The 24,320-nt window shown below is 38.0% G+C and overlaps 1 protein-coding gene and 1 long non-coding RNA gene across 5 annotated transcripts in view; one reads left to right on the forward strand and one right to left on the reverse strand.

Moving 5' to 3' along the window:
- Positions 1 to 7,651, forward strand: LOC132107933 (uncharacterized). Its single transcript, XR_009424388.1, has 2 exons — positions 1 to 796; positions 7,322 to 7,651. It is a non-coding gene; the product is annotated as an uncharacterized LOC132107933 (long non-coding RNA).
- Positions 7,652 to 8,065: 414 nt separating this feature from the next.
- Positions 8,066 to 24,320, reverse strand: part of bcas3 (BCAS3 microtubule associated cell migration factor) — a 224,824-nt gene continuing 208,569 nt past the window's right edge. For 2 of the 4 annotated variants that reach the window (XM_059514290.1, XM_059514288.1), the window contains 2 exons: positions 22,369 to 22,536; positions 8,066 to 9,600 (listed from right to left, as the gene is read on the reverse strand). In XM_059514290.1, the coding sequence (XP_059370273.1) occupies positions 9,452 to 9,600; positions 22,369 to 22,536 (317 nt within the window). In that variant the 3' untranslated portion in view covers positions 8,066 to 9,451. Of the gene's footprint in view, positions 9,604 to 22,368; positions 22,537 to 24,320 lie in introns of all 4 variants that reach the window. The other 2 variants (XM_059514289.1, XM_059514287.1) reach the window with 1 other exon arrangement.

Below are 24,320 nucleotides of genomic sequence, written 5' to 3' on the forward strand. Positions count from 1 at the left end.
TTGCTGATTTTACGCTTTCTGGACCAATTGTGGGCCTCCATAGGCGTGGTTTTGACAGCTCCGGCCAGGCTCAAGGAGAGGGGGTGGACAAGAAGGTGTCGGAAGCATTAGCAGTAAGAAAACATGTCAACAGAATAAAATATTAACCAATGACAGAAAAGATCGTGAAATCCCTCCCCCGTCTCCAAGCCAAGCAGCGGGTCAGCCTTCAGTGCTTAGCCGGTGGTGACTGCACCTCGGTCGGCTTACGCTTTATAATTACGATGCCTCTTTGTTCGAGGAACAAACTCACTCTTCGACACACTGAAAACTAGAAATTAATATTATTGACGTGTAAATTAACAAAAAGTGCATATTGTTATGATCAAGTAGTGCAAAATATATGTTTTTCATTGGTAGCACATTTTAAAGCATTATAAATTGAGGATAACTATTCGTAATGGTCAATAAAAATATCAGCAACATACCAAATGACGTAGAATTTTTTCGCTGTACATGTCAAAGTGACGCGTACGGGTATTTTGTTCATGATATAGCCTAGCACTGCACACTCATAGCCAAAGGACCTTGTTATGCGTATCAATTGAATTCAACGTTTCACTGTGTGAATAACTATTTCCGTGCTTCCTGCGTGTGTCCGGACAGACTTCATGTGAGGAACAGCAGCCAATAATGGGACATTGGCACTTTAAATTCTGCCCCGGGTCATTCAAAGCGCACAGCCGAGCGCTATAGCCTACTGAAGAAAGAGGAAGAGAGTTGATGGAATCTAAAGAGCAATGTAAAGATCATTTTGGTGAGTTCTGCATTACTCTTAACTGTTAACTCTTAACAGGCATCTGCAGTTAACTTTTAATATTATTATTTTTTTTACTCCATTTATGTGGCAATATACAAAGACAACTGTTTAGGGAGTGTAAAGGTATTGTATTCACGAATTTACATGTTTTATAGATCCTAACGCTGATGAGCTTCAGGTGAGCGGATAAAAGTTTATGCTCGGCTCTATTCTCGGAAAAAATAACATACATCTCAATGCATTTAGGATTAAGTGCCACGCTACTAAACGTTCACCATCAATTTTCGACCAGTAGTTTTAGCAGTGGGTCGACCCATAAGTGTAGTCTATACCTTTAAGAAATCCACTCGTGGACTCTAGATTTACTGGGATTGGGGTTGTTAGATAGCCGCTTGGCGCCAGTCGGCTGACGTACCGCAGTAAGAACCGTCTCTTGTCAGTTCATATTTACTCCAAAATCTTCTAACAGTGCACTCCAATCCCTTTAGCATTTACGCCAAAAGTTTTGGCTTGCGCTTGCCTTCTTTGTCTCCAAATGACTTGTGATCTTTATAGATTAGTATTTCAGTGTATGCTTTTCGATCAGATGTCGCACTGAATAGTTCCAATATTTCCAAAACGCATCAATGTCCAATCTATGTTTTTGTGCGGACGGATTCAACCGGTTGCGGAATGTTGTCACTTTTACACTTCGATACAAATCAGCAGAACATGATGACAGGCTGTATGTTTAACCCTTACTGTGCCAGAGAGGTCCTGATAGCGTGATTAAATGTTGCTTATAAAATAGCCTACTACTGAAAAGTTACAAAGTAAAAATATCAGTGTATTAATACATTTATTTATTTATTGTCAACAGCTGGCCAGAAACTTGATTCGTTTTCAGCTGTTCTTTAAAAAAGGTAGTGAGGACGTTTAATATAGTCTTTTTTTTTAGCTATTTAGTTGCACGATTTGTGATATTTACTGAATTGGACATAAAATGGTTTAGAGAGCATATGTTTCATTACTAGAGAGCATCACGGATTGCCGCTCACGTCATAATGTCATTAAAACAGCTAAACGATCTTTGTAAAAAAAATAATTTAACGCGCATTTTCAAATTGAACATTATATCAATCAATGATAACATGTGTATCAAATTCATGACTGTCTTTTGACAAGTTAAATTACACATTCACATCATAACATTGCATAAGAAGCTAAATCCGCGCCGTGAACGGAGAAAGCAGAGACAAGTAGGCAGACACTTGTTGCCGAAGCCACGAGTAAACAGACACAGAGCTAAAGCGGGACTTATTGAAACTGACACTAAAATATAGGATATGCACGCCTTTACCAGACAGGTATGCTAATTATGTAAACAGGATACAGTTTTAAAAGTCGTGAAAACAATAGCCTACCAAATAATCATAATAGGCTACAGAATGAAAATAAATCAATACTATTACGAATGAAACATGTTCAAAATGTATTTTATGACAATATAACAATAAAACGTTTTTCTGCTTTTGTGATAAAGAATATTTAAATATAGCCAAACGAAATGGCAAATCAAAAAGTAGGTGTCTCTTGATATAAAATATTCATTATTTAAAGCTAAAAGTAAGAGCCTTGCTTAAATACATTATTTCAGATGATTATTTCAAAGTCAGACGAGAATAAAATAAGCACATAGCTCTCCTATGTTGAGTTTTATAGTCATTTAGAATATTAAGTGATACCTTGAAATAATATCGAATTAATTATGCCAACGTCATTTTGACAAACCAAAAAAGCCTGCGAAATGTTAATATAAAATCACATTCTAGAGGAGAAACTGCCCATTTATGATTAATATATTTCCTGGTTTAGTGATTAAACATTTTTTTTTCCTGACATTGAAAATGCCGTTTCCACTGTTACTCAACAGGCCTATCGAGTGCATTTGATGCAAATATTAAAGATCGTTTATGAAAAATATAGGCAACATATTTTATTTATTTATTTTTTGCATGTAAAGTGTTACCTGTAGCACGTTGTTGAAATTGGACTAATCAATAGTCTTGTTTGATCTCTGGGCTAAAACCTCGACAGAGACTGATTTGGATTGGGAAGAGATTAACCACACATGGGAATGGTAATGGTTTTCTATGTATATACTTAAGGAAGTAATGACATCAACAGAGTCTCTGCAATTACGCCAGGTTTATTTTTCCTGCTGTACACATCTAAACCGACAAGAATGTAATCATGCGCTGATCTCTTATCACACATGATTTAAAAAGCGTTCATGCTGGAAAACTTTTCACAGCACTGCCACTGTTTACTGCCAAAACAACGAGGCGTCGGAAAACCAATGACCACTTCCATTCCGAATAATTGTAATGATGAAAAAACATCGTTAAAAGTTTGTCAGAAGATGCAGAGACGTGTCTATGCGCATCAGCTTCGACCAGAGGACATTTTCATTAGTTAAAAATAGCCTGGTGCCAAACTTTTCTGCATGATCTGCTTCTGTCAGCTTTTGTGTCCTTGAGACGGTGTCCGCTAGAAGACAATGTGTCTAATTGTGTTTCCAGGTTCTTAGGAAATTAATATGTTCCTGCAAAAAGATAGCGCAAACCTTTGCAATACCTCTCACATATATGAAACCAGATGATCCTCTAGGGCTGATCATTAAATGACCGTTGCTCTTTTTTTCAGCTTTTACATTGTTGCTCCTTCTTTTCATCTTTTCATCATCTCTCTGCATCATCTCTCCTGCTATATTTAGCCAGTAGACTGAGGCCTTGGCGCCAGACCGTTTAAGACCTGTCAAAGTCCCTCATATTTCCCCTTGTCACATGTAGCCTATACCAGCTAGCAGCCCCCTCTCTCCTCCTTTCTCTCTCCTCCAATCTTCTTACCACGCACACCCTGTATACATTTCCCTAAGTCTCCTCTTTTTTATTAGGACAGTGTGTTTGATATGTTCGTGCTTATTTTGCCAAATCGTACAATTTGCTTTTCGCATAGCCCATTTTGTATCATCCAACCGAGTCAGCAGAAGCTCCTCTGGACGTGGACATGCTGTATCTGATGGATGCGCAGCAACAGTTTTAGAGACAGCTCTGGTGCTCTGCTTCTTCTCCACACTCTCATTTTGCCCAAAAGTATATTGACAAACTCCAAAACACGTAGCATGTTGCTTTCACTAGGCTATTAACGAAGATCTCAGATAATCTTTATCCTCACATAAACCTGTTGATTTTAATAGATTTACAACAAAACATTATTTTCATGAATGAGAACCAAAACCAAATCAAACTCATATTAGAGATAGGCTAAACGGATCAACATTAGGTTTAACTTTTTGAAAAAGTAGTCTACTAATATTGAAAAAAAGCTTCCTATTTCTATAATTATGTTGTATTTTTACAAGACAGGTGGCATATGTTGAAAGCGAGTCTCGCTTACCTTTATAGTAATTTAATCATAGGAACATACAGTTTGTAGAGATTATAGGTTTCCTGGTTTTAGGCATTTATGGCAAAAAGGAAGATAGGAAAAATATGCACGGGCATCAGTGATCAAGCAACAATCGCTGCAAAAAAAAAAACAAACAAAAAAAGATATATTAGTTTTCTCGGTGGAAATGGTCAGTTATTCTTGCAATGTTTTATTAAATAATCAATAGTATCAGGAAATCCTTAAGTATTTCCCCCATAATGCTTTAATAATTCCGAATTTCCAGAATCCACTCAAAATGACTAAATGTTTTTTTTTTTAATTATTATTATTATTATTATAAAGACGCTTAAATTGATTTGGTCGAAGCACGGCTGATGATTATTAGAAGCTACACCTTTCTCAGGTAACAGGTGGGGGCGCTCTAATGACCTCAGGGAAGAAGTTTACCTGGTTCTGCAGCCCGTTCAGTGCCGTGTAGAGTCATCAGAGACAAAAGCAAACCATAAAATGTTGTCTAGTATGGAAATCCTGGTCTTTTTTCTCGTTTTAATATTTTTTTCTAGCATGGGTTTAGCACACTGAATGCTTAACTCGGTTATTTTATACTAAATAATGTTAAGTAGCCTACTACACATTGATAATTGTATTTTGCAAGTATTAGATCCGTACCAACTGAAAATAATAGTCTCTGTTTATTGCTTTAGTCGTAGTAGCGATAACCTGTTGATACAGCCTTACATTATGTAACCCAAAACATGTTTAAAATGTTATAATCACAAGAACTAACATGTACAGGTACAGATGTATCTACAGGTTACACATGTTAATACCACACTGTATTAGTAATTAAATCAGTGTTTTAATTGTTTCCTTTATGACACACACACACACACTTTTGTTTGATGCTTCGTTTCGTCTATACGCAACAAGTGCTTACCCCTTTGTAAATTTTAAAGTTATTTGTGGTTGATTTATATTTCCTTCACATCTAATTTAATTATACACTATATTACTAAACATATTTGTTTCCATTCATTTAACGAACAATTGCTGTCTGTTTAATTGATTAGTAAAATCAGAAATTAACAAGGAACTAATTTGCTGCATATTTTATGAAAATACAATTTATCTTAATTTAGTTTTTCTATTATATTGAATCGTGTGTAGCCCTATATATAAAACAGGACTTAAAAATTCGTTAAATAATTGTTCATTTATTTTTATTTCTTCCTTTCTGTGGCACACGTGGTGTTATCCTGTTGTTTTAAAACAGCAATCGAAGACTAGATGTTATTACTGTGAACATTAGTGGTGATTATATTAACTCAGGATTAGCAAATAGCCTGACGTATTTTTTCTCTCCAAGAATATTGGTAAAATACAAAGGCATTTCGGTCATTTGATCACCTCCGATGAGAAATGTGTCATGTGCAGTGTGAATAAATAAATACAAAATTCTACATTATATTTGCATGCACGATTTGCAAGTTTCCGACTTTATAATTAATTACCTTAAAAATATATGCATTTTATAGGCTAGACTGCTAAATAATGGTTTTCCACAGACTGCTTCAAATAGGAAAGTTCAACTTGTCATTGTATGTAATAGGATACAAAATAAGGGATGAGGGGGGAAATTCTTAAGTTATAACATCAATAATATAAAACAACCACCCTTTCACAATCAATCCGGCTCTATTCAGTGAGAATGACTTCAAGATAAAGGAAGATTGTTCTCACTGAGTCTGTAAGCATCCAGACGCCCATCGTTTCGATCAGGACGCTGATCCAGGTGTGGGATCCTGAAGATAAGTTGATCTAATCGAGGCTATTCAGCAGCTAAATAAAAAATAGTGTATGTCACACACTAATGTCAACACTGACCCATTTAATCCTCCAGGAGCTGTCAGAAATGATCCAGTTTACTGTCTCTCAAACAGTTGTGGAGATGAAGGCTTTACACGCCTCGTCTGATTGACAAGTAACAGGCTTTTACAACACGAAGCGATTACAAAATGATACTGTTCATGGTTTACTGGAAGACAACAGACAACCTCCCATCAACCAGCCCCTGTAAACACGTTGTTTTATTCGTGTATGTAAATATGCATGTCGTATAAGGCCTATGAAGAATACAGCAAATAAAATATGTGGTGGACTTTAGCTCACTCGAATAATTTGCATCGTAATTTTTTTTCTTTTTTTTCTTCACAAAAGCAAGGTGAATTTCTCAACATTTATTTCAGACAGAGAGTGTCTTTAAAATATGAGTGGGATTGTGCAATGTAAATAACATGTCTGGATATAGGTAGTCTACAGCCTTTTCCAAAAAAAAAAAAAGGAAACAGGGTTGACATGACTACAAGGTGTTAAATATAAGCTCTGTTTACTGAATAAAAGATATTTGCATTATATTTGGTTCTCTACTGAAAAACCTAACACAATAGTGAGAGACACTTGCTTGATGTTTATTAATAACGTGTTTTAAAATTTTAACAAGGTTGATGTCTTTTTTTTAATAACTTTCCAACTAAACTCTAAAAACATGCATAATGCAAATAAAATCAGCGAAGCCACTGCAAAGTACAAGCTTTTCTTTGCACATCTTGATGCAGATGAAAAACAAGTTACTGGATTTTTGATAAATACCTGTGTTTGAGGTTTTTGTTCTCTACTTTATTCCCCTTTAAAGAAAGCTTATGTTTTCTGTTTATGGTTCAAGAGGGGCAGCCATTAGTTCAGTTAGTAGTTAAGGGATGCATGACCTCCGAAGGGGGGAGAGACCTGCAGTCTTGCCAGAAAACAGCCTGTTACTGAATGGAGCTCGTTCCCATTGGGATACATGGAGTGTGGAGGATTCCAGGAGTGTTTTGGAACAAACAGCCACAAAATCTTACATGGATTGCCAACAAGCCTTGACAGATTGACTCATGGTAGATTGTGTATCAGTGCCACTGCAGACTGTTTATAGATTAATGCTTCTTTAACTAAATGTACAAATTTGCACAGCAGCCTTCTGACCCCGCAGAGAGGAGGAAACCTCTGACACTCCTCACTGAAATGCTTGCTATCTTCTGTTGGTATTTATAGGCTGTCGCTCCGATGATAAGGTGGCACTGGTGGTCTGGAGGGAGACAGAGAGGAACGAGGGCTGACCTTCCCAGACGGAGAGCGTGAGCTCTGCCACTGTCCTCTACACCGTCTAGATGACCGCTTCACGTCACCTTTGAGACACTGTGGGAAGCATTCCTGTTTAAGGGTGATTGTGTGCGTGTGTGCTTGTTTTTAAAGGTGGAAGTGATGAGAAGACGCCTAAAGATGCTGGAGAGGATGGAAAAGTGAAAAAACCCTTTGCATTGCATAAAAAAAATCTCTCTGCTTGTTTGACTCAGTACAATAAAGATCACTATGATGACAAAACAGTGGCTTTTTTATACTCTCTGTCTATCAAGACAAGTTGCATAAGAATTGTTTTCTTTTTTTTTTATAATAAAATGACAGTTACCTGTTATTATATATTGTTGATTGCAAATTGATAGCAAAGTTAAATATAATTACTCGATGTTATTAATTTCACACGCTCAATATTTTAACAGAACATTTTGATAAATGTTGATAAATTTGCTAGAAAATTCAGCTGCTCTTTATAATAGCAAATACACCTTTCATTATAATATCATAACACAAAGTGAACACACATGCAATTAAAGCAGCGACGGAAGAAATCTCAGCCTGTGTCCTGAAGCTTGTGGTAGATTCATGATGATAAAAAACAGTTCCCTAAACGAAGGCAGTGATTGAGATTTGTAGCCTCAGGCCCAGATTTTTACCTCATCATTTAAATGCATTTATTTATTTTTTGTATAACAAATATATTCAGGAGAGAGCAAGGTAAGTTAACAAGGGAAAACAACAAACTAAGGAAGTCAGATATGCTGTATTAAGCAAACACACAAATGACTATTATACCCATTTCAAGATCACATTGCGTATTATTACAAAAAATATAGTCCATACAAAGCATGTGCACTGCATTCAGACTTTAAGTCATGCCAAATTGAATGCCGTTATAAATGATGGTGAACAAACTCTTGATGTTTCCTCTCCAGCTACTGAGGCTTTCAACATACACAGAGCTGCCAGCCAACAGCGGGCTCTTTAAACCTTTTGACAAGCTGATGACTAGGACCAAGTATTCACATTTCTTGTTTAATTGGTATTTATCAATAACTGTGTGTTGTTTGTGTGTGTGTGTGTGTGTGTGTGTGTGTGTGTGAAATGTTACATCCAGTCAGGCAAAGCTAAAAGACATTCTTTAAACAAAGCCATTTAAAATAGTTAAATAATCTAATACAGAATGATATATAGATGATCAGAATGATAATGATGGAACTACATTTTTAACATTTGGGTAGTGTCAAAATAAGTTTGCTGTGGATCGTTGAGAGCACCACTGCTAAATATCACCCGGAAAAAAAGTCAGTTAAACAAGGAAACATTAGAACACAAATATCCCTTTTTGAAAGAATCATTCATACAAGTCATTTACGCATAAATTGAAAGGAATTTAAATGATTTGTATCCACTGAATTTATAAAGCAAATAAAACTGAATCCAAGAAACTGACTCTTGACTAAATCAAATATACAGTAAAATGTGCAGAATAATAAACACTATAACGTAACAAGATTCGATTGTAAACATGACCATGACTGAAGCCAAATCAATTCAAATGTGGACTACAGTACATTCTACTAAAATATATCAAACACTGTCTACTGATGTGTTGATCAAACAGCGTAGCGTTTTGTAAGCTCAAAGCTAAACTCAACTACCGAGAGCTAATCAGGACACACTCTCACTCACACACATGCATGCATTCAATGAAGATGCGTACTGGAAGTTCAATTGAAAATGATATTGGTAATATGACACATCTTTGAGAAAACAGTTCTACAGTTCAGCCGAGCCGTCAAGGTTAATTTCAATGCACTCTCTTTCTCTCTCTTTAACATTAATCTACAAGGCAAGTGAATGACAAAGGATGTTAACGCAGGGCCTGATTGAACAGGGTTTTCCTGCATGCCAGGTTTGATTAAAGGAAAATCCACATTTCAAAGAACAGAGAAAAGATATAGCAGAGGAGGATGGAGTTGTGGTTGTACTGTCAAGTTTGTTCAAAGGGGACAGAGAAGTTTCCTTGGGGCAGGACGGCTGGTTTTAGGGGAAGGCGGTGGGGTAGAGGCTGAGGGGCTGGCTCTCATTGGTGGGGAGAGGGGACCGGTAGCCCTCGAAGTTTCGGGGAATGCTGCCACTGGTGGAGCCAGAACTATTGCTGAGCGTCTCGATGCTTCCCTCCCTCTGGAGCTCTGCTGCATTCAACACACACACACACACACACACAGAGAGAGAGAGAGAGAGAGAGAGAGAGAGAGAGAGAGAGAGAAAGATGAAGCAAATAACAACATTAAACATGACCGAAGTGCATGAAGCCATTCAAGATTTGAAATGATTCACTGTATTGCTGTAAAAAGATCTCACTAGTCACCTGAAGGTGTTTAATGCTTTTAAATATAAATGAAACGTTTGCAGTTTAAGATGATTCATAACTTCTAAACAATGTTTCAGCTTTTAGAATGGGGAAATGATTATTAACTGTATAAAGAATTTCTGGTCTATTTAAAGAAAATTATAAGATGGGATTTTAAAGTAAATTATAAAATCGAAAGATGTATGACAGCTTGGAGACAGTAAGATATTATATATATATATATTTTTTTTTACTTTTTATTCCAGGCTGCATTAAATGATCAAAAGAGACAGTAAATACTTTTACATTATTACAAGAGATTTCTTTGTTTTTTTTTTTACTTTCTATTCATCATTAATGTTCAGGAGTAAGGAAAAATGTAACAGTTTCCAAAAAAATGATTCTTTGTTGTTTCAAATATCTTTAATATGAGTTGATGTTTAGTTACCTGTCCAGCCTGAAAATTTCCAGAGGAAATATCAACCTCCCTAAAAATGACTATAATTCACACACTGCCCAAAACAATCTGCCTGAAAATATAGAGCTACCATGCTATCAGTTTTGGGGAAAATAATCCTTTCTTGTTTAAAAAACAAAACAAAAAAACAAAAACTTTATTCTAAAGTTAAGGATTCATTGAGGAAAGAAAGTGAAATATAGAGGCAAAAACGAGGGGGAAAAAATATGCAAAATATTTTTTTGTACATAAAATATTTGTGGACATAATGGCCAAAGACTGTGTTTTGGCACGTTGTGAAGAGTGTTATTCTCAGCATGATTTGTACTGTATATGTTGTGGATGTTACATGTTGTTAAACTTTGTCCATTGCATACACAGTCCTGGACAGCAGGGACTCATAACCGCTGAGATATATGCAGTGTTTTAAACATACATCAGATGCAGAATGGTGGCGTCCATAATTTTTCAGTTATTATCTGGTGTGTATACAGAACATCTCAAACACGCACACTGGACGGTGCTAAAGCGATAGCAGGGACTGGGTGGCCACATTCCCCCTGATGATTTGCACTGGTGGTGGAGGAGAGGAGGCACATACCCCTGTGACAGGTGCTCGTAAATCCTGTTCTACTGCCTCAAAGAGAAAGAAGCGTGCCAGGGAAGAGACGGTGACTCTGCTTTTCCTCGTGTGCCCAGCAGATAGCACAGGCACACAGTGGGGCAGAGCCAAGAGCCGCTCGCACGTGGGCATACGCAAATAAACAGTGCTTAAATGATGCCGTGCGGTGCTGGAGTAATCAGAGGCAGAGCCCACACCTGGATCGGGGAAATGTGCTGGTGTGGTGTGTGTTTGTTTGTGAATCTGCATGTGAGGGAGAGAGCCAGCAATGATACGCTTCCGCTGGAAACTCAAGCGCAGAATAAATAATGATGTCATACACCAGGGGCAGACAGTCACAGTTTACTTAGTTTCACTATCTATCTATCTATCTATCTATCTATCTATCTATCTATCTAGTAAATTAGTAAAATCCAGTAAACTAAATTTTATTGTTATATTATGAAAATATTTGATTTACTGGACTTTACTGTAAATAAAATACTTCACAAATGAATAGCACTTCATATAATTAATTATATTATTAAAATGCTATTTGTTAAGTATTTTATTTACAGTAAAATCCAATGAATGAAAATATTTCATAATAGAATTATATCAACTACTATTTGTGAAATATTTCATATATAATATAATAAAATAATATACTTATAACTATTATATAATACTATTAATTTGCATTGTATTTACAGTTAAATGTAATAGATTAATTTAATTCTATAATTTGATGTATTACCACTCATTTGTAAAGTACTTAATCTATAATAAAATCCACAATTAATGAATGGTAGCTTTTCTTTCTAATTTGAATTTATTTGGCTTTTATTTGATGGATGCAAACCGAAGTATAAGAATACTTGTCTTATTACGACTATACAAAATTATAGATTATAAACTAAAATGATTGAATATAAGCAGTAATAATAAAAAACAGAGGCTTCATACATGCATACATTATAAAAAATAAAAAATAAAGTAAATTGTGACTTTTCCCCCCAGAACTAAAAAAAACAGACTTTTTTTCTTGCATTTCTGAGAACTGTCAGAAAAGCCAGAAGAAAAGTCAGAATTGTGAGATATAAAGAAGTCACAATTAGCTTAACTATTTTATTCCATTGTAAGACGTATGCTCAGAATTCAGAGAAAAAGCTCAAAATTCTTAGATGTAAGCTTAATTGTAAGCTTAATTATATAAAAAAATGCCTGCATTGTGACATAAAATTATCTTTTTTATTTTTATTTAATTGTGGAAGCATACATTACATAATATGATTAAATGAGTGGCAAGTTGTAAAATACACATCTAATTCATTATACTGTATTTACCAACAGCCATCTCTTTTAAAAGAAACATATAAGCCACATGAAATCTCCCCCTAAAACTACACGCACATTACACACAAACAGTGAAATTCTTTCTGTTTCTATTCCCTCTTCTGCATCCCTGCAGGCACGTCTGATTGTTGTAGGGCCCCTGCGGCAGGCTCCAGCAGAACATTATCAAACAGGCTGCTTTTCGGCAGTAAACACCAGTCCAGCGTGGAACAGACATTTCGAGATCCTAGAACACTGTTTGCTGTGGGTAACCAACACATGCTTACACATTAGACTCACTCAGTGAAGAACACGACTGAGTGACAGAGAACATGCGGGCACTGAGGGGGAGTCAGCTATCATTAGAAGGAAACCAAACAGGATCAAAGAGCCCTTCATCAGACTGCTGTGCCAGTGTAAATGCCAATGAGAGAGTGGACCCAATTTGTGCCCTCATTATGGGGGAAAGAGGGGGTAAACGGGACAGAGGCCGTAACTTACTCTGATATACTCTCTTTAAACAGAGTTCAGCTTCTTGTTTGTGCTTTAATTGTAGCATGGATGCAGCTGGAGATGATTAGCACACTCGTCATTCTTCTCTCCAGGTCATCTGTCTCTGCCTGACAAGATGGGCTTTTAATAAACCCTGGCTGTCTATGCATTAGAAACACACTCAAACAAGTTTGAAATCCATGCTATGTGACTAGAAAACAGAAAAAAGGGCTGTGGCAAAACCCGTAATACAATTTTAAGTTTACACATGATCTCTGGAGTGAAGTGTTTTGAATAATCCAGCAGGACAGAAAATATTACGCATTCTGGTGTGCACACAATCACGCACACACTTGATAGTTATTTCACAGCCCCTCCGAGTTTATCACTCAAATGAAGAGCTGGCATTAAGGGAATCATCCTCTCAAAAAGTGGGCATTAGCAACACCCCAGCTGAGGGGCATTGTAAGTGTGTATGGGTCAGATTATTGGGACAGGGCCTCATCCTGCATCCAGTTTACTTATTCTGTCTGGGCTATAAATAGTCTGTGTGTGTGAGAGAGAGAAAGAGAGACCCCTTTCCAGATAAGAAGCAAAGTCGCTGCCAAACCGACAAGACCCTATCAGAAAGGATGGAAGACATAAGCCCAGCCCACATGTAGAAGTCCATATTTCATGGTCATTACAAAATGAGCTTTTATGAGCAGTGCAGGTAAAGGTGGCCGGCCTCCATTATGCTTTTAATTATATATAATGAAAACCTACTGTAACCTCTGCTGCCCTGGCACATACCATCCTCCAGCAAGGGTGCATTTCTCATTTACTCATTAGAAACAGAGCCACACTATTGGTGGAGGCAATGGTGATGCGTGTGAGGGACCAGACATCATCTCACTGCATACAGACGGCCTGGAGGGTACAAACATAAGACAGACTGAACGGAGTCTATCGCTTCATGATAATTTCACAAAAAGCACTTTTCATTACTGTCGACCACCCTAACAACCAGCAAGCAAGAAAGAAATCTAGTGAGTGAGTGCTAAAACTTGCAGTGCTAAAAAATGAAATCGCACGTGCAACGGTAACCATGCACAACTCTCAGATCTCACATTGCTGTCGCGTTTCTAACTAGAGCACAGTGAGTTGAGTGCATGCTGAAATGAAAGCATATTCATGTCCCTGCATGTAACATCCGAACTCAACGAGGCTCTAGTGTAGCATTACCACAGAGGTGTGAATGACTCTCCACACATATACTTATGAGCTTAAATGATTCATTTTCTACTATGCTTTTTCCTTCTCTTACTTTCACTGAAATAACACCAAGGTGATGAATGAGTCGGAAGAGCCAGAGAGAATGTTTCTAGGAAATATGAGAGGAAATATTGTCCTCTGATGCTAATGTCTGCCGTATCTGATATATCAGCTGCTTGTGCTGTTCTACAGAAGCAGAATCTGAACTAGATTTTTACATTTGCTGGAGAAAACGTGAAACGAGAAAACAGTCTTTGCTCATGCAAAACTCATTGGTTCAATGCTAGAGTGTTCTGGGTGGTTGGCAGGGCATCGCTATACAGCTGCTAAAGTGTTTGGACTGTTTTTAGTGCTTTGCAATGTGATTTTTAGGGTGAAAATTTAAATCATTAAATGCAGATCTACTAAAGGCTCTTGGGGTTGTTAATCAATAATATAAACTTCTATTAATACCATCAGTCTGTATTATTTGAACTTTTCACAAATCACGCTGTCAATTTAATTATCGGTATACATTGCCATTCAAAAGTTTGGGAAGAGTAAGATTTATTTAAGTTTTTAATGGAGTCTCTTATGCTTATCAAGGCTGTATTTATTTGTTTAGTAACACAGAAAAAAACTGTAATATTGTGAAATATTATTGCGGTTTCTAATATTGGTTTCCTATTTTAATATACTTCAAAATATTATTTATCTCTGTGATGCAGCACTTAATTTTCATCAGCCATTACTCCAGTCTTCATTGCCACATGATCCTTCAGAATTCATTCTAATATGCTGATTTATCATCAGTGTTGAAACTCTTGTTTTTGAAACCTGTGATACTTTTTTCTCTGATTCTTTAATGAATAAAAGTAAAACAAAACATCAACCAAAATGCATCTTTGCTGAACTGAAAACATTAATTTCTTGACTAATTCTAATTTAAAATGGCGAGTATGCTGTACCATTGTTTTATATATATATATATATATATATATATATATATATATATATATATATATATATATATATATATATATATATATATATTGCTTTAAAATCCAGTTTGTAATGTTGGAACTCACCTTTGTGACATACCTTGTAACTCTTACATTATGAATCTTCCAGAGTGGGCAGGCATGGTTACACTTTATAGCGATTCTTGTCTTAACAACATCACTAATGACTCTCAAATGATTTAGTTTGTGATTCAATTGGATTATTATTATTATTATCGTTTCTGAATAGTATACAGAGATAGCAAACTTTCCAAATGTGCTAAATGGACTAAACGTGGCCAAATCCATTGAGATAACAAACACGACAGATTTCGTATTTATCGCACTAGACCACAGCCTCAGAATAAAAACCCAAGTCAAACAAAATCACTCAGATTCTGCCAGCATTAAGAAGGTCTATTACTGCTAGCAGAGTAATTGGTTAAATAGTTGCTCAAGGCGCAGGTCTCAAATTTAAGCCAGTGGGATGGAAGGCTCATGCCATTTACAATTACAAACCACTCAGGCTGGTGGCTTAATTTGAGTTTTGATTCAATTAGCTGATTTAATTGCTGTCCATATTGCTTTATGTCTCTTTGATTGATGGGCATGGTCAATGTGACGGCCACGGAGCTGTACGCCATGCCAAGCATCCTAAGATGTACACACGCACGCACGCACGCACGCACGCACGCACACACACACACACACAGTCTTGCTGATGGAGTGAGTTTCATTAAAGCCCTGTAGCTCAAGGAGGAATCCTGCACTCAGCTGGTCTTTCACTGAAAAGCACCATTGCTCACTCACTCACCCTGAAGCTCAAGCTCGCATGTGCTCACCAATACCAAACCGGACTTTCATCTACCAGCCACAAACACATTAGAAAATAAACAGCAATGTGCTTTCTGCTTTGCATAATTGCCATTTTGATTTGCATTAGTCAGATCATCACTAAGCAATTAAATAATAGCACTAAATGATGTTGTCCTCTTTGAGCGCACAATCACCTGAAAGTGTCGGAACGCCTCTAGAGGAAGAAAGAGAGAAAATGTTTATTCACAGCTCCGAGAGAAGTGTGTGTGAGTGCTTTCCTAAGTGTGAGGCCATTAGAGAACCGTGTGTGTGTGTGAAAGAGGGGCAGCGGCGCAGGCAGCGACACTCACACTCTCTCTTCCTCGCTCGCTTCACATCCTCTCTCCTCTTTTCACTTTCCTGGAAAGTGCTGCAGTCAGGTCAGTGATCTTATATCGGTGCGGAGCGTTAGCGCTGTAACGCCTTTCAGCTGCACCTTCAAGAAATCCTCCATTGTGTCCTCTATCTCTAATTCATGCAACCTCTTTAACTGATATATATACAGCATGCACATGTGTAGATGCGAAAGGAGAGGAGAAGAGTTTGGAGAAGTAGGAAAGAGCTAGGTAAGTGAGGTATTGAATAATGAACTCTTCTTTATACTCTGGAGAGGCTAAACACAGTAAATGCCCTATGAACCCGGATCGGTTGTGGAATCACGGCTGAGACACGTAGCATGTCGCACTGACACCTGCCTCTTGCTTCCATTAGCAGCGCTCTCAAATGCCTGCCGCTATCGTCATGTTTCACCAACACCATGTCTAGACATCCTGGAACATCTTTTAAAAGTGCCCCTTCCACCCCCTCAGCTGTCTCAATTTCTTTTTCCCTTCTTTCTTTCCGAGACGCTATTTTCTGACTGTCGCTCCCTTGAGCGAGCTGTTAAGTGCAGTCTCAAAAAATCCCACAAAAAGCACATTTACTGCAAGCTTCGGTTTCTACCCGCAATCCCAGCTTCCGTCCTTTTCTTTACTGTTTTAGCAACTAGTTTGTAGGCTAGAAAAAGAACGAGGAACAAAATTCTAAAATGATATCCTCACAGTATGAAGAACCACAGAGATTTGTTTTTGTGTTCCTGAGCTCAGACAATGTAAGTAAAGATGTCAGCTACAGCTGAGCTCAACATCAGGGTCAATGGCACAGTAAACTCACTGAGAGCTGCAGGCCCTATCCTCAGCAACAGCTCCACATCATACAGATCAACACAGCATACAGAAACGGACCTAATATCTCTATGATCACGCCTCTCTTGTTGCCCACAAATGAAGGGTCACTGCGTGCTGGAAGAAATGCAGTTTACAGAGGGGCAGTTTCAGGAGAAGGAAGATTGAAATGACATATGGATTCATTTACACTTACCAAACTCAGATGCACCAGGCATTATAGAGCAGCTAAACACTATAAACTTACAGCACAACTTCATGGTCCAGCACACTTTCACTGAGGAACTCGGGTTTGGCAGGAGATTGAGCAGACCCAGATTAGAGCTGGGTTTGTTTATGCAATCCATCGTCCGTGTGCCTCGTAAAGGTGGCAGATGATTGATTAGCACAAGCTAAGTCCTTTGCATGGCGAGTGACTGGGCTGCTGTGCTTTCAGCTGTGTCTTGTTGCTTTAGTGATGACTATCGCACTACATTAAAATGAACCGTGACATTAAGACACGGAACGCTCTTTCTGATAATAGCTTGCGATTTGGCGAAAGAATACTTGTGAGTTTGTCCAATTCAAACAGGGAAAATTACTGTCATTAACCAGGTAAGCAAACAATAGAGGGTTTTCAGTACACCCAGAACAGGATCTACCCTATTGTGCTCTGGAATAATCTGCTATGCCAGTAATTAGCTGCTGCACATTACCAACTTAAGGCTTGTTTGATACATTTTCATGCCCAATTCTCAATCAAACCTCAATTTTTTGTTAGCATACATGAAATAAATAGAAGATGGTGAGGCTAAGTCTGAGTAAGCATTACCATAGACATCTACTGTAAATCTACTCAAAGTTCAAACTATCAGTGATGTCAGTCTGCAGGAAGACGTTCAAATTTCTGTACTTATTTGGGAAGGAAAATGAAAGAATAAATTAAAACATAGTAAAAAGTTTAAAGCTGAGAATATAACATGGTTATTTATAGCTGAAAACATCAAATTTGCCAAAATATTAAATAAACAAATATTAGTAAAACGCACTCAGGGACTTGATGTCATTCTAATTCTATGGAAACCCCAGGAACTTTCTGTGGAGTTCTGCAAACAGATTCCATGAGACCCAATTACCAATTCCTGGTCTTACAATTAACTCTGAAACTTTGAAAACTAGTGTGCAAAGGCTAAAATATCGAGTGATGAATGTTTTGATGACTTTGGAGAGGTTGGAAAACAAACATCCTGCTTCTTTCATGAGTGCTAACAGCCAATTGAGAGGAAGACAGATTTTTGGCGCCCTGGAGTGTCTAGCCATTGGAGAAGTATGTACAGACCAGTGTTACTGGAGGATGTAAGTGCATTGTTCTTAGTTTCGTGACAAAAGCTCTAATCATCGTAAGTTCAACCGGTCACAGTTCAGTCAGCTCAGTGGTTGTCACAGCATGCAAGTGTCCATTTATGTCGGGAAAACTATGCTCATGTACATGTGTTCTTTCTTTTACCAGCCGCCATGCAGGGCCAGCCATGTGAATGTTTCAGTGTTGGGAAACTACGTCAAAACTGTAGTTTAACAAGCAACTAGATATTCATAAATTAAAGTAGTTCAACTACAGTCAAGCTGAATAAGCAGTTCGCAACATTATAAACTAAAAAGCTAACAACACTGACGTGTGTATATATAAAGGTGTTGTGTATGTGTGTTTTAAAGAGTGTATGTACGTGTGTTGTTGTCAAAGTAAAGCTCTGCCCTGAGGGTCGAACTGAATACTCAAGGATGAAGAGGAAGAAAGAAAGAGAGGGTGCTTGAGAGCTGTCGCTAACATCCTCTTCACAATGAAGCTATTGCAGCATGTCCCGCTCCGACAGTGTGGGCTCTCCTTCAAGTGCACAAAAACCCATCGGCCTTAATAATTTTAAAAGAACACATATATTTGGTTCAGTGGACAACAAAGGAGGGGCCTTTCAACTTTGACACACAATTTCTGTAAAACCTTTCCATAATCACAATACTGTGCTAATCAACCACACAAAACATACAAGCATGCATTCAAATCTCTATATCAACGAAGAAACATAAACAACATTTTAGCATTGCTATATTCATTTTTACAAGTCATGACAACACCACTACTAGAAAACACTGGGTATCATAAGTAGGACAATAGCATTATCTGATTTTGAAACTTTTGAACTGTGAACCAAATGAACCAATTCACTAAAATAAAACAAATGTGAGAAAAATATTCGCTGCAGCATTTTGTTTAAAGACAGATAGTGTATTAGCATTATCAAATTTTTAAGAGTCATGTCTTTCTGGGAGCTCTGTAAGGCTGAAGGGGGATGGGGATTTGAGAGTGTGCACTCAGTACTGAAGGCTTAACGGGGAAATAGATATAAATGTGTTTTTTGGGGCAGCTGGAGTAATGAAGAATGACAGAGACATAATCCCTGTGTGTAACCTCAGTAAACACTGGCAGCGGTGGTGTGGGGAGGGACGCCACGCTTGACAGGGTTGAGCCCTGTCCTCTTCCCCCTGCTTAAATGGAATTTATGTTAGGTTAGCACCAATGACAAAAATCCAATTTGCAACATTATGCCGCCGGCCAAAATCTAATTTTAAGATGACTGCATTTCAAGAGTTTTCTCTTACATTCCTTGCGTGACGGTAAACTGGGAGTCTTGCGTTCGCTCTCTATTACCTGCATGAGAAGAAATTCCCAGTTCTCAGTTTTCCAATTTCATTGATGTTAAACTATGAAAGAATGCAAAATCTATGGACTGGAGGAAGGGGATAGATGGAATGAAACATGGAGAAGTAGTTAGCGGCTGATAAAGTAGAAGAAGAGTCTGAGACGTCCCCTGATGCTACAACCCTCTTCTGAAGAAGCGCCTGTGCGTGAGGAGATGCTAAGTGTCGAACCATCTGCTTTGGACCCTTCAAAGAGGCTCCCGGCTGAACCTGTCTTATTAAATGGGGCGTCCCACAGCTACAAAGAAAGCTGTTCAGATATTACATATGCAGATGCACTGGCTCACCAACAGCTCAACGACACAATCCCACGCTGCTTTACAACCGATCAGACAAATCCCACACCAGCTGTATTGTACAGTCATGTCTGGATGGCAATCCTCAATATGTGAAAGTCTAAGAATAAAATTATGGCACTTTTGACACACTAGAAAAGAGGTTGAAATTGGGGTCCATTTATCCATCCATCCATCCATCCACAGACACATTACTGTTCAAAGGTTTGAGATCAATAAAGTATTTATGTATTAATTTCAATTCATTTTAATTATTTAGGATGCATTAAATCCTTAATTAAAAAAGTTTTAATTCTAAAATCTTGAATCACAGTTACACAAAAATGTTATCGGCATATTCGAATGATTTGTGTGACATTTAATGAAGGAGAAAATGCTTCTGAAAATTCAGATTTTACCGCCATATTTTAAAATATAGGTAAACAAATAAAGTGAAATTGCAATATTTCATATTTTTGTGATGTATGCTTTTACTATATTTTTATCTAATGCTCTGAAAAGCATAAGAGACTTCAGGTAGTGGTCATGAAATTTCAAAATTGATCTTTTTTTTTTTTTTACTTTTGGTCACATGTCAGATCATCACTTTGACAAATTCTCTGCTTTTCTTTTGATGTGCAATCTTCATGGAAATCAACAAATTCATAGCATTCTCGTTCATCCTATCGACCATAATTGGCGAGTTGCTGCAACATACAAACACACTGTATTTTGTCGCACATGAATCCTGCAAGATTTTTCACAGAACACCAGTTACCGTCTAGACACATCCCAGACACGACCCATGGCAACAAATGAAGAGGCTACTCTGGATGACTATAGGGTAATTACCAATATTCGCCCGTTACTCTCAGCACTTACTGCCACATTAGTCGGTACCTTCAACAAAGACCCAAATGGGAATGGCTCAAACTCTTAAAGTCTGGCACCGATTCCTAACTGCAGCCGGACGTCTGGGTGAAAAAGACACAGACTGACATAACGAATGGTTAGCGCTCATCAGAGGCTCCAGCACCCTGTCCCCAGCCACCATGCTGTTTATTTAGAGCCTCTCGCCGCAATCCATTTTTCGTCCGTACTCTGGGTTTCCTGCTTCAGGAGATGCTTAACGTTACATTCATCCGCCAGCCCGTGGGGCCAAAAGTTGAGAGTAATGTGATCAGTAATGAATTTTGTGTTACATTAGGCTGTATAAATGGATGGACAAGCGCAGACTACAAGTGTCCGGGAGTCGGGCTTAATCTAATGATGCAAAAATAGAGACAGAACCAATTATGGAGAGGGCCAACTCGGTGCTGCTGCAGGGACTGCAAATGAATAGGTACAAATCAAATTAGTGCCTAATAGACGCGCTACGAGAGAGGGCCAGTCAATGCTAAATGCATTAGGGCCTTGTGACCTCGCTGCTCCAAGCAGCGGCGTCTAGGATCCAACCTCCATCTTCTCCAGATATCAAAGAAAGTCTTGTTCAGATGAGGGGGAGGGCCTGAGAGAAGCAGCTTCCTAACTGAGTTAAATATTTGGATTGTCAAGAGTGGCAATTTCCCCCCTCATTTCGCGTCGCTCGGCCGCCTCAATGCGAATGACCTAATTTGTTATTGTAAAACCTCTGAAATGTGTCTTTTCCAAGATCTGTCCGAGAAATCACGTATATATGCCAGGACATATTCTTATCTCTGTGTAATTCAAACAGAATTGAGGAGACATAACTGATTCCTCTAGTCACTGGAGGAGTACACAAGAACAATCAGACAAAACAGGGTTTACCATATTAACTTCTGAAGGACTTAGTTTGCTTTCGAGCTTAAACATGACTGAAGTTCTTTTGGTAGGTCTTTAACAAAAAAACAACAAAAAAAGAAATTCTATATATATATATATATATATATATATATATATATATATATATATATATATATATATATATATATATATACACACATTTTCTATACACTTCAAGAAAAAAAAGTTACAAAGCTGGCAATGGGGGGTACCCTAAGGTACAAAAGCTAAAAGGTATGTACCTCATATGTACTTCGTACCTTATTTACCCTTACATGCTACATATTAGTACTTTAAAAATACATATCAGCACCTAAAGTGCATGTTAGTACTTTATGAAAGGGAAACACCCCAGTGACAGTGTTATACCTTTTTATCTTAGTTATCAATTATCAATACATATTCTACTTTTGAACATCACATAAAATGTCCATACAAAGAAATTCAGTGGGGCCCAATGACTTTCATTATATGGACCAAAAGATTTGAAACATCACTTTTTAAGAAAGTAATACAAATTTGGAAAAACAAAAACGATTTTTGTGAGAACCATCCCTTTTAAATCTGTGACATTAACTGTTGCATTTAATGGTATGTTATCTGACATCCATTGCCTATAAGATGTGCATAATACCATAAATGACAGGGTTTGCGCTCACCTGTCCCAGAGCCCACAATGTCTCTGCTGGGCGACTCTGACATTGCGTCTGCAAGCCTCTCCTTCAGGCCCTCTTCCGTGGCTTCCACACAGGACATGTGACGCAGTCCGAAACTCTCAGGCCAGCTGCCACACACCTCCAGCAGGGTGACGCTGCGGTCAAACATGCCTGCCAGAGCAAAAAACAGAGAGAAAGAACAACAGTTCAAACCACAATTTTGATTCGCAATGCATTAAATCTCATTACGAGTACATATTATCACTGCAAACTGCAATTTTGTCTGTTCTTTATGTATTGTTGCTTATCAAGTTTTATGATGATGATCACACCAAAATCACACATAACCAACTTGAAAATGTTTCAGTTCTGTAAGTCTCATTGAAGTCATAATACATAATGAACCTGAAAAGTGTCTATAGCTACGCTGGTGTAACTCGGAGGTCATAAACATCTATCTGTGTTTTATCTGGCACACATAGCAGTTCAAGCCCCATCCAACCCCCCCAGCCTTCCTCTGACTGGGATAGCAAAGAGGAAATGACTGACCCCTGAAAAACACCACCGTGGGCCAATATGACTTCAAACAAAAACACTGGGCTCATTTTTTCCAGCAATAAGCGCCTAGGCCAATAAAAGAGATATTGCATAAAGAGGGGGTGTTAAGATAGCGCAGTTTGTCTGTCTCCCGTGATGCAGCATTTCAGACAGTGGCGTCTTTCTGTTATAGATACCTGCTGCATGAAATACAGCTGCTTTATCTGAATGGCCTGTAGGGAGACCCTTTGATCTGCAGGCCAACGGCTATCTGGCCTTGTCTGGCCTCCCCTGCAAACCCTCAGCCACACTCGAGGCCTCTGACAGGCGCTAATGCGCGGGCGGCCGGTGGTGCAGCGCTGATAGGGAGGCAAGAGGCCTGCTGTTATCTGCTGTAAAACACCAGCCCGGCCAGACTCACAGACAGCAGATAACTTCATACCACTTCATAAAAAGCTGTTTGTCCTGTGTCTGCCATTGACTCCTCAAAGCACTGAAATCGCCCAAGTCAACAGGCCTGCCATCAAAGCAACTTCCTGCAGGCAGAGTGGGAGTGGCAACCGTGCCTGCTGCCCACAATCAACAGCACTAAAATACTAAAGATACTAAAGCACATACTGAACAGCACTTTGGTCTTATGGGATTTTGATATTTCAGAATACCAAAAAATGAGTACAGAAATCAACTTTCAATCAAATCAATAAAATAAAAATACATATGAACAAATTTTTTTTTGTTTTTTTTTCACCCTGGCTGCATTTATTTAATACTAAATACAACCCGAATTCCGGAAAAGTTGGGACGTTTTTTAAATTTTAATAAAATGAAAACTAAAGGAATTTCAAATCACATGAGCCAATATTTTATTCACAATAGAACATAGATAACGTAGCAAATGTTTAAACTGAGAAATTTTACACTTTTATCCACTTAATTAGCTCATTTAAAATTTAATGCCTGCTACAGGTCTCAAAAAAGTTGGCACGGGGGCAACAAATGGCTAAAAAAGCAAGCAGTTTTGAAAAGATTCAGCTGGGAGAACATCTAGTGATTAATTAAGTTAATTGATATCAGGTCTGTAACATGATTAGCTATAAAAGCTTTGTCTTAGAGAAGCAGAGTCTCTCAGAAGTAAAGATGGGCAGAGGCTCTCCAATCTGTGAAAGACTGCGTAAAAAAATTGTGGAAAACTTTAAAAACAATGTTCCTCAACGTCAAATTGCAAAGGCTTTGCAAATCTCATCATCTACAGTGCATAACATCATCAAAAGATTCAGAGAAACTGGAGAAATCTCTGTGCGTAAGGGACAAGGCCGGAGACCTTTATTGGATGCCCGTGGTCTTCGGGCTCTCAGACGACACTGCATCACTCATCGGCATGATTGTGTCAATGACATTACTAAATGGGCCCAGGAATA

The sequence above is a fragment of the Carassius carassius genome, chromosome 28 (genome assembly GCF_963082965.1).
Source record: "Carassius carassius chromosome 28, fCarCar2.1, whole genome shotgun sequence".
Classification (NCBI taxonomy): domain Eukaryota; kingdom Metazoa; phylum Chordata; class Actinopteri; order Cypriniformes; family Cyprinidae; genus Carassius; species Carassius carassius.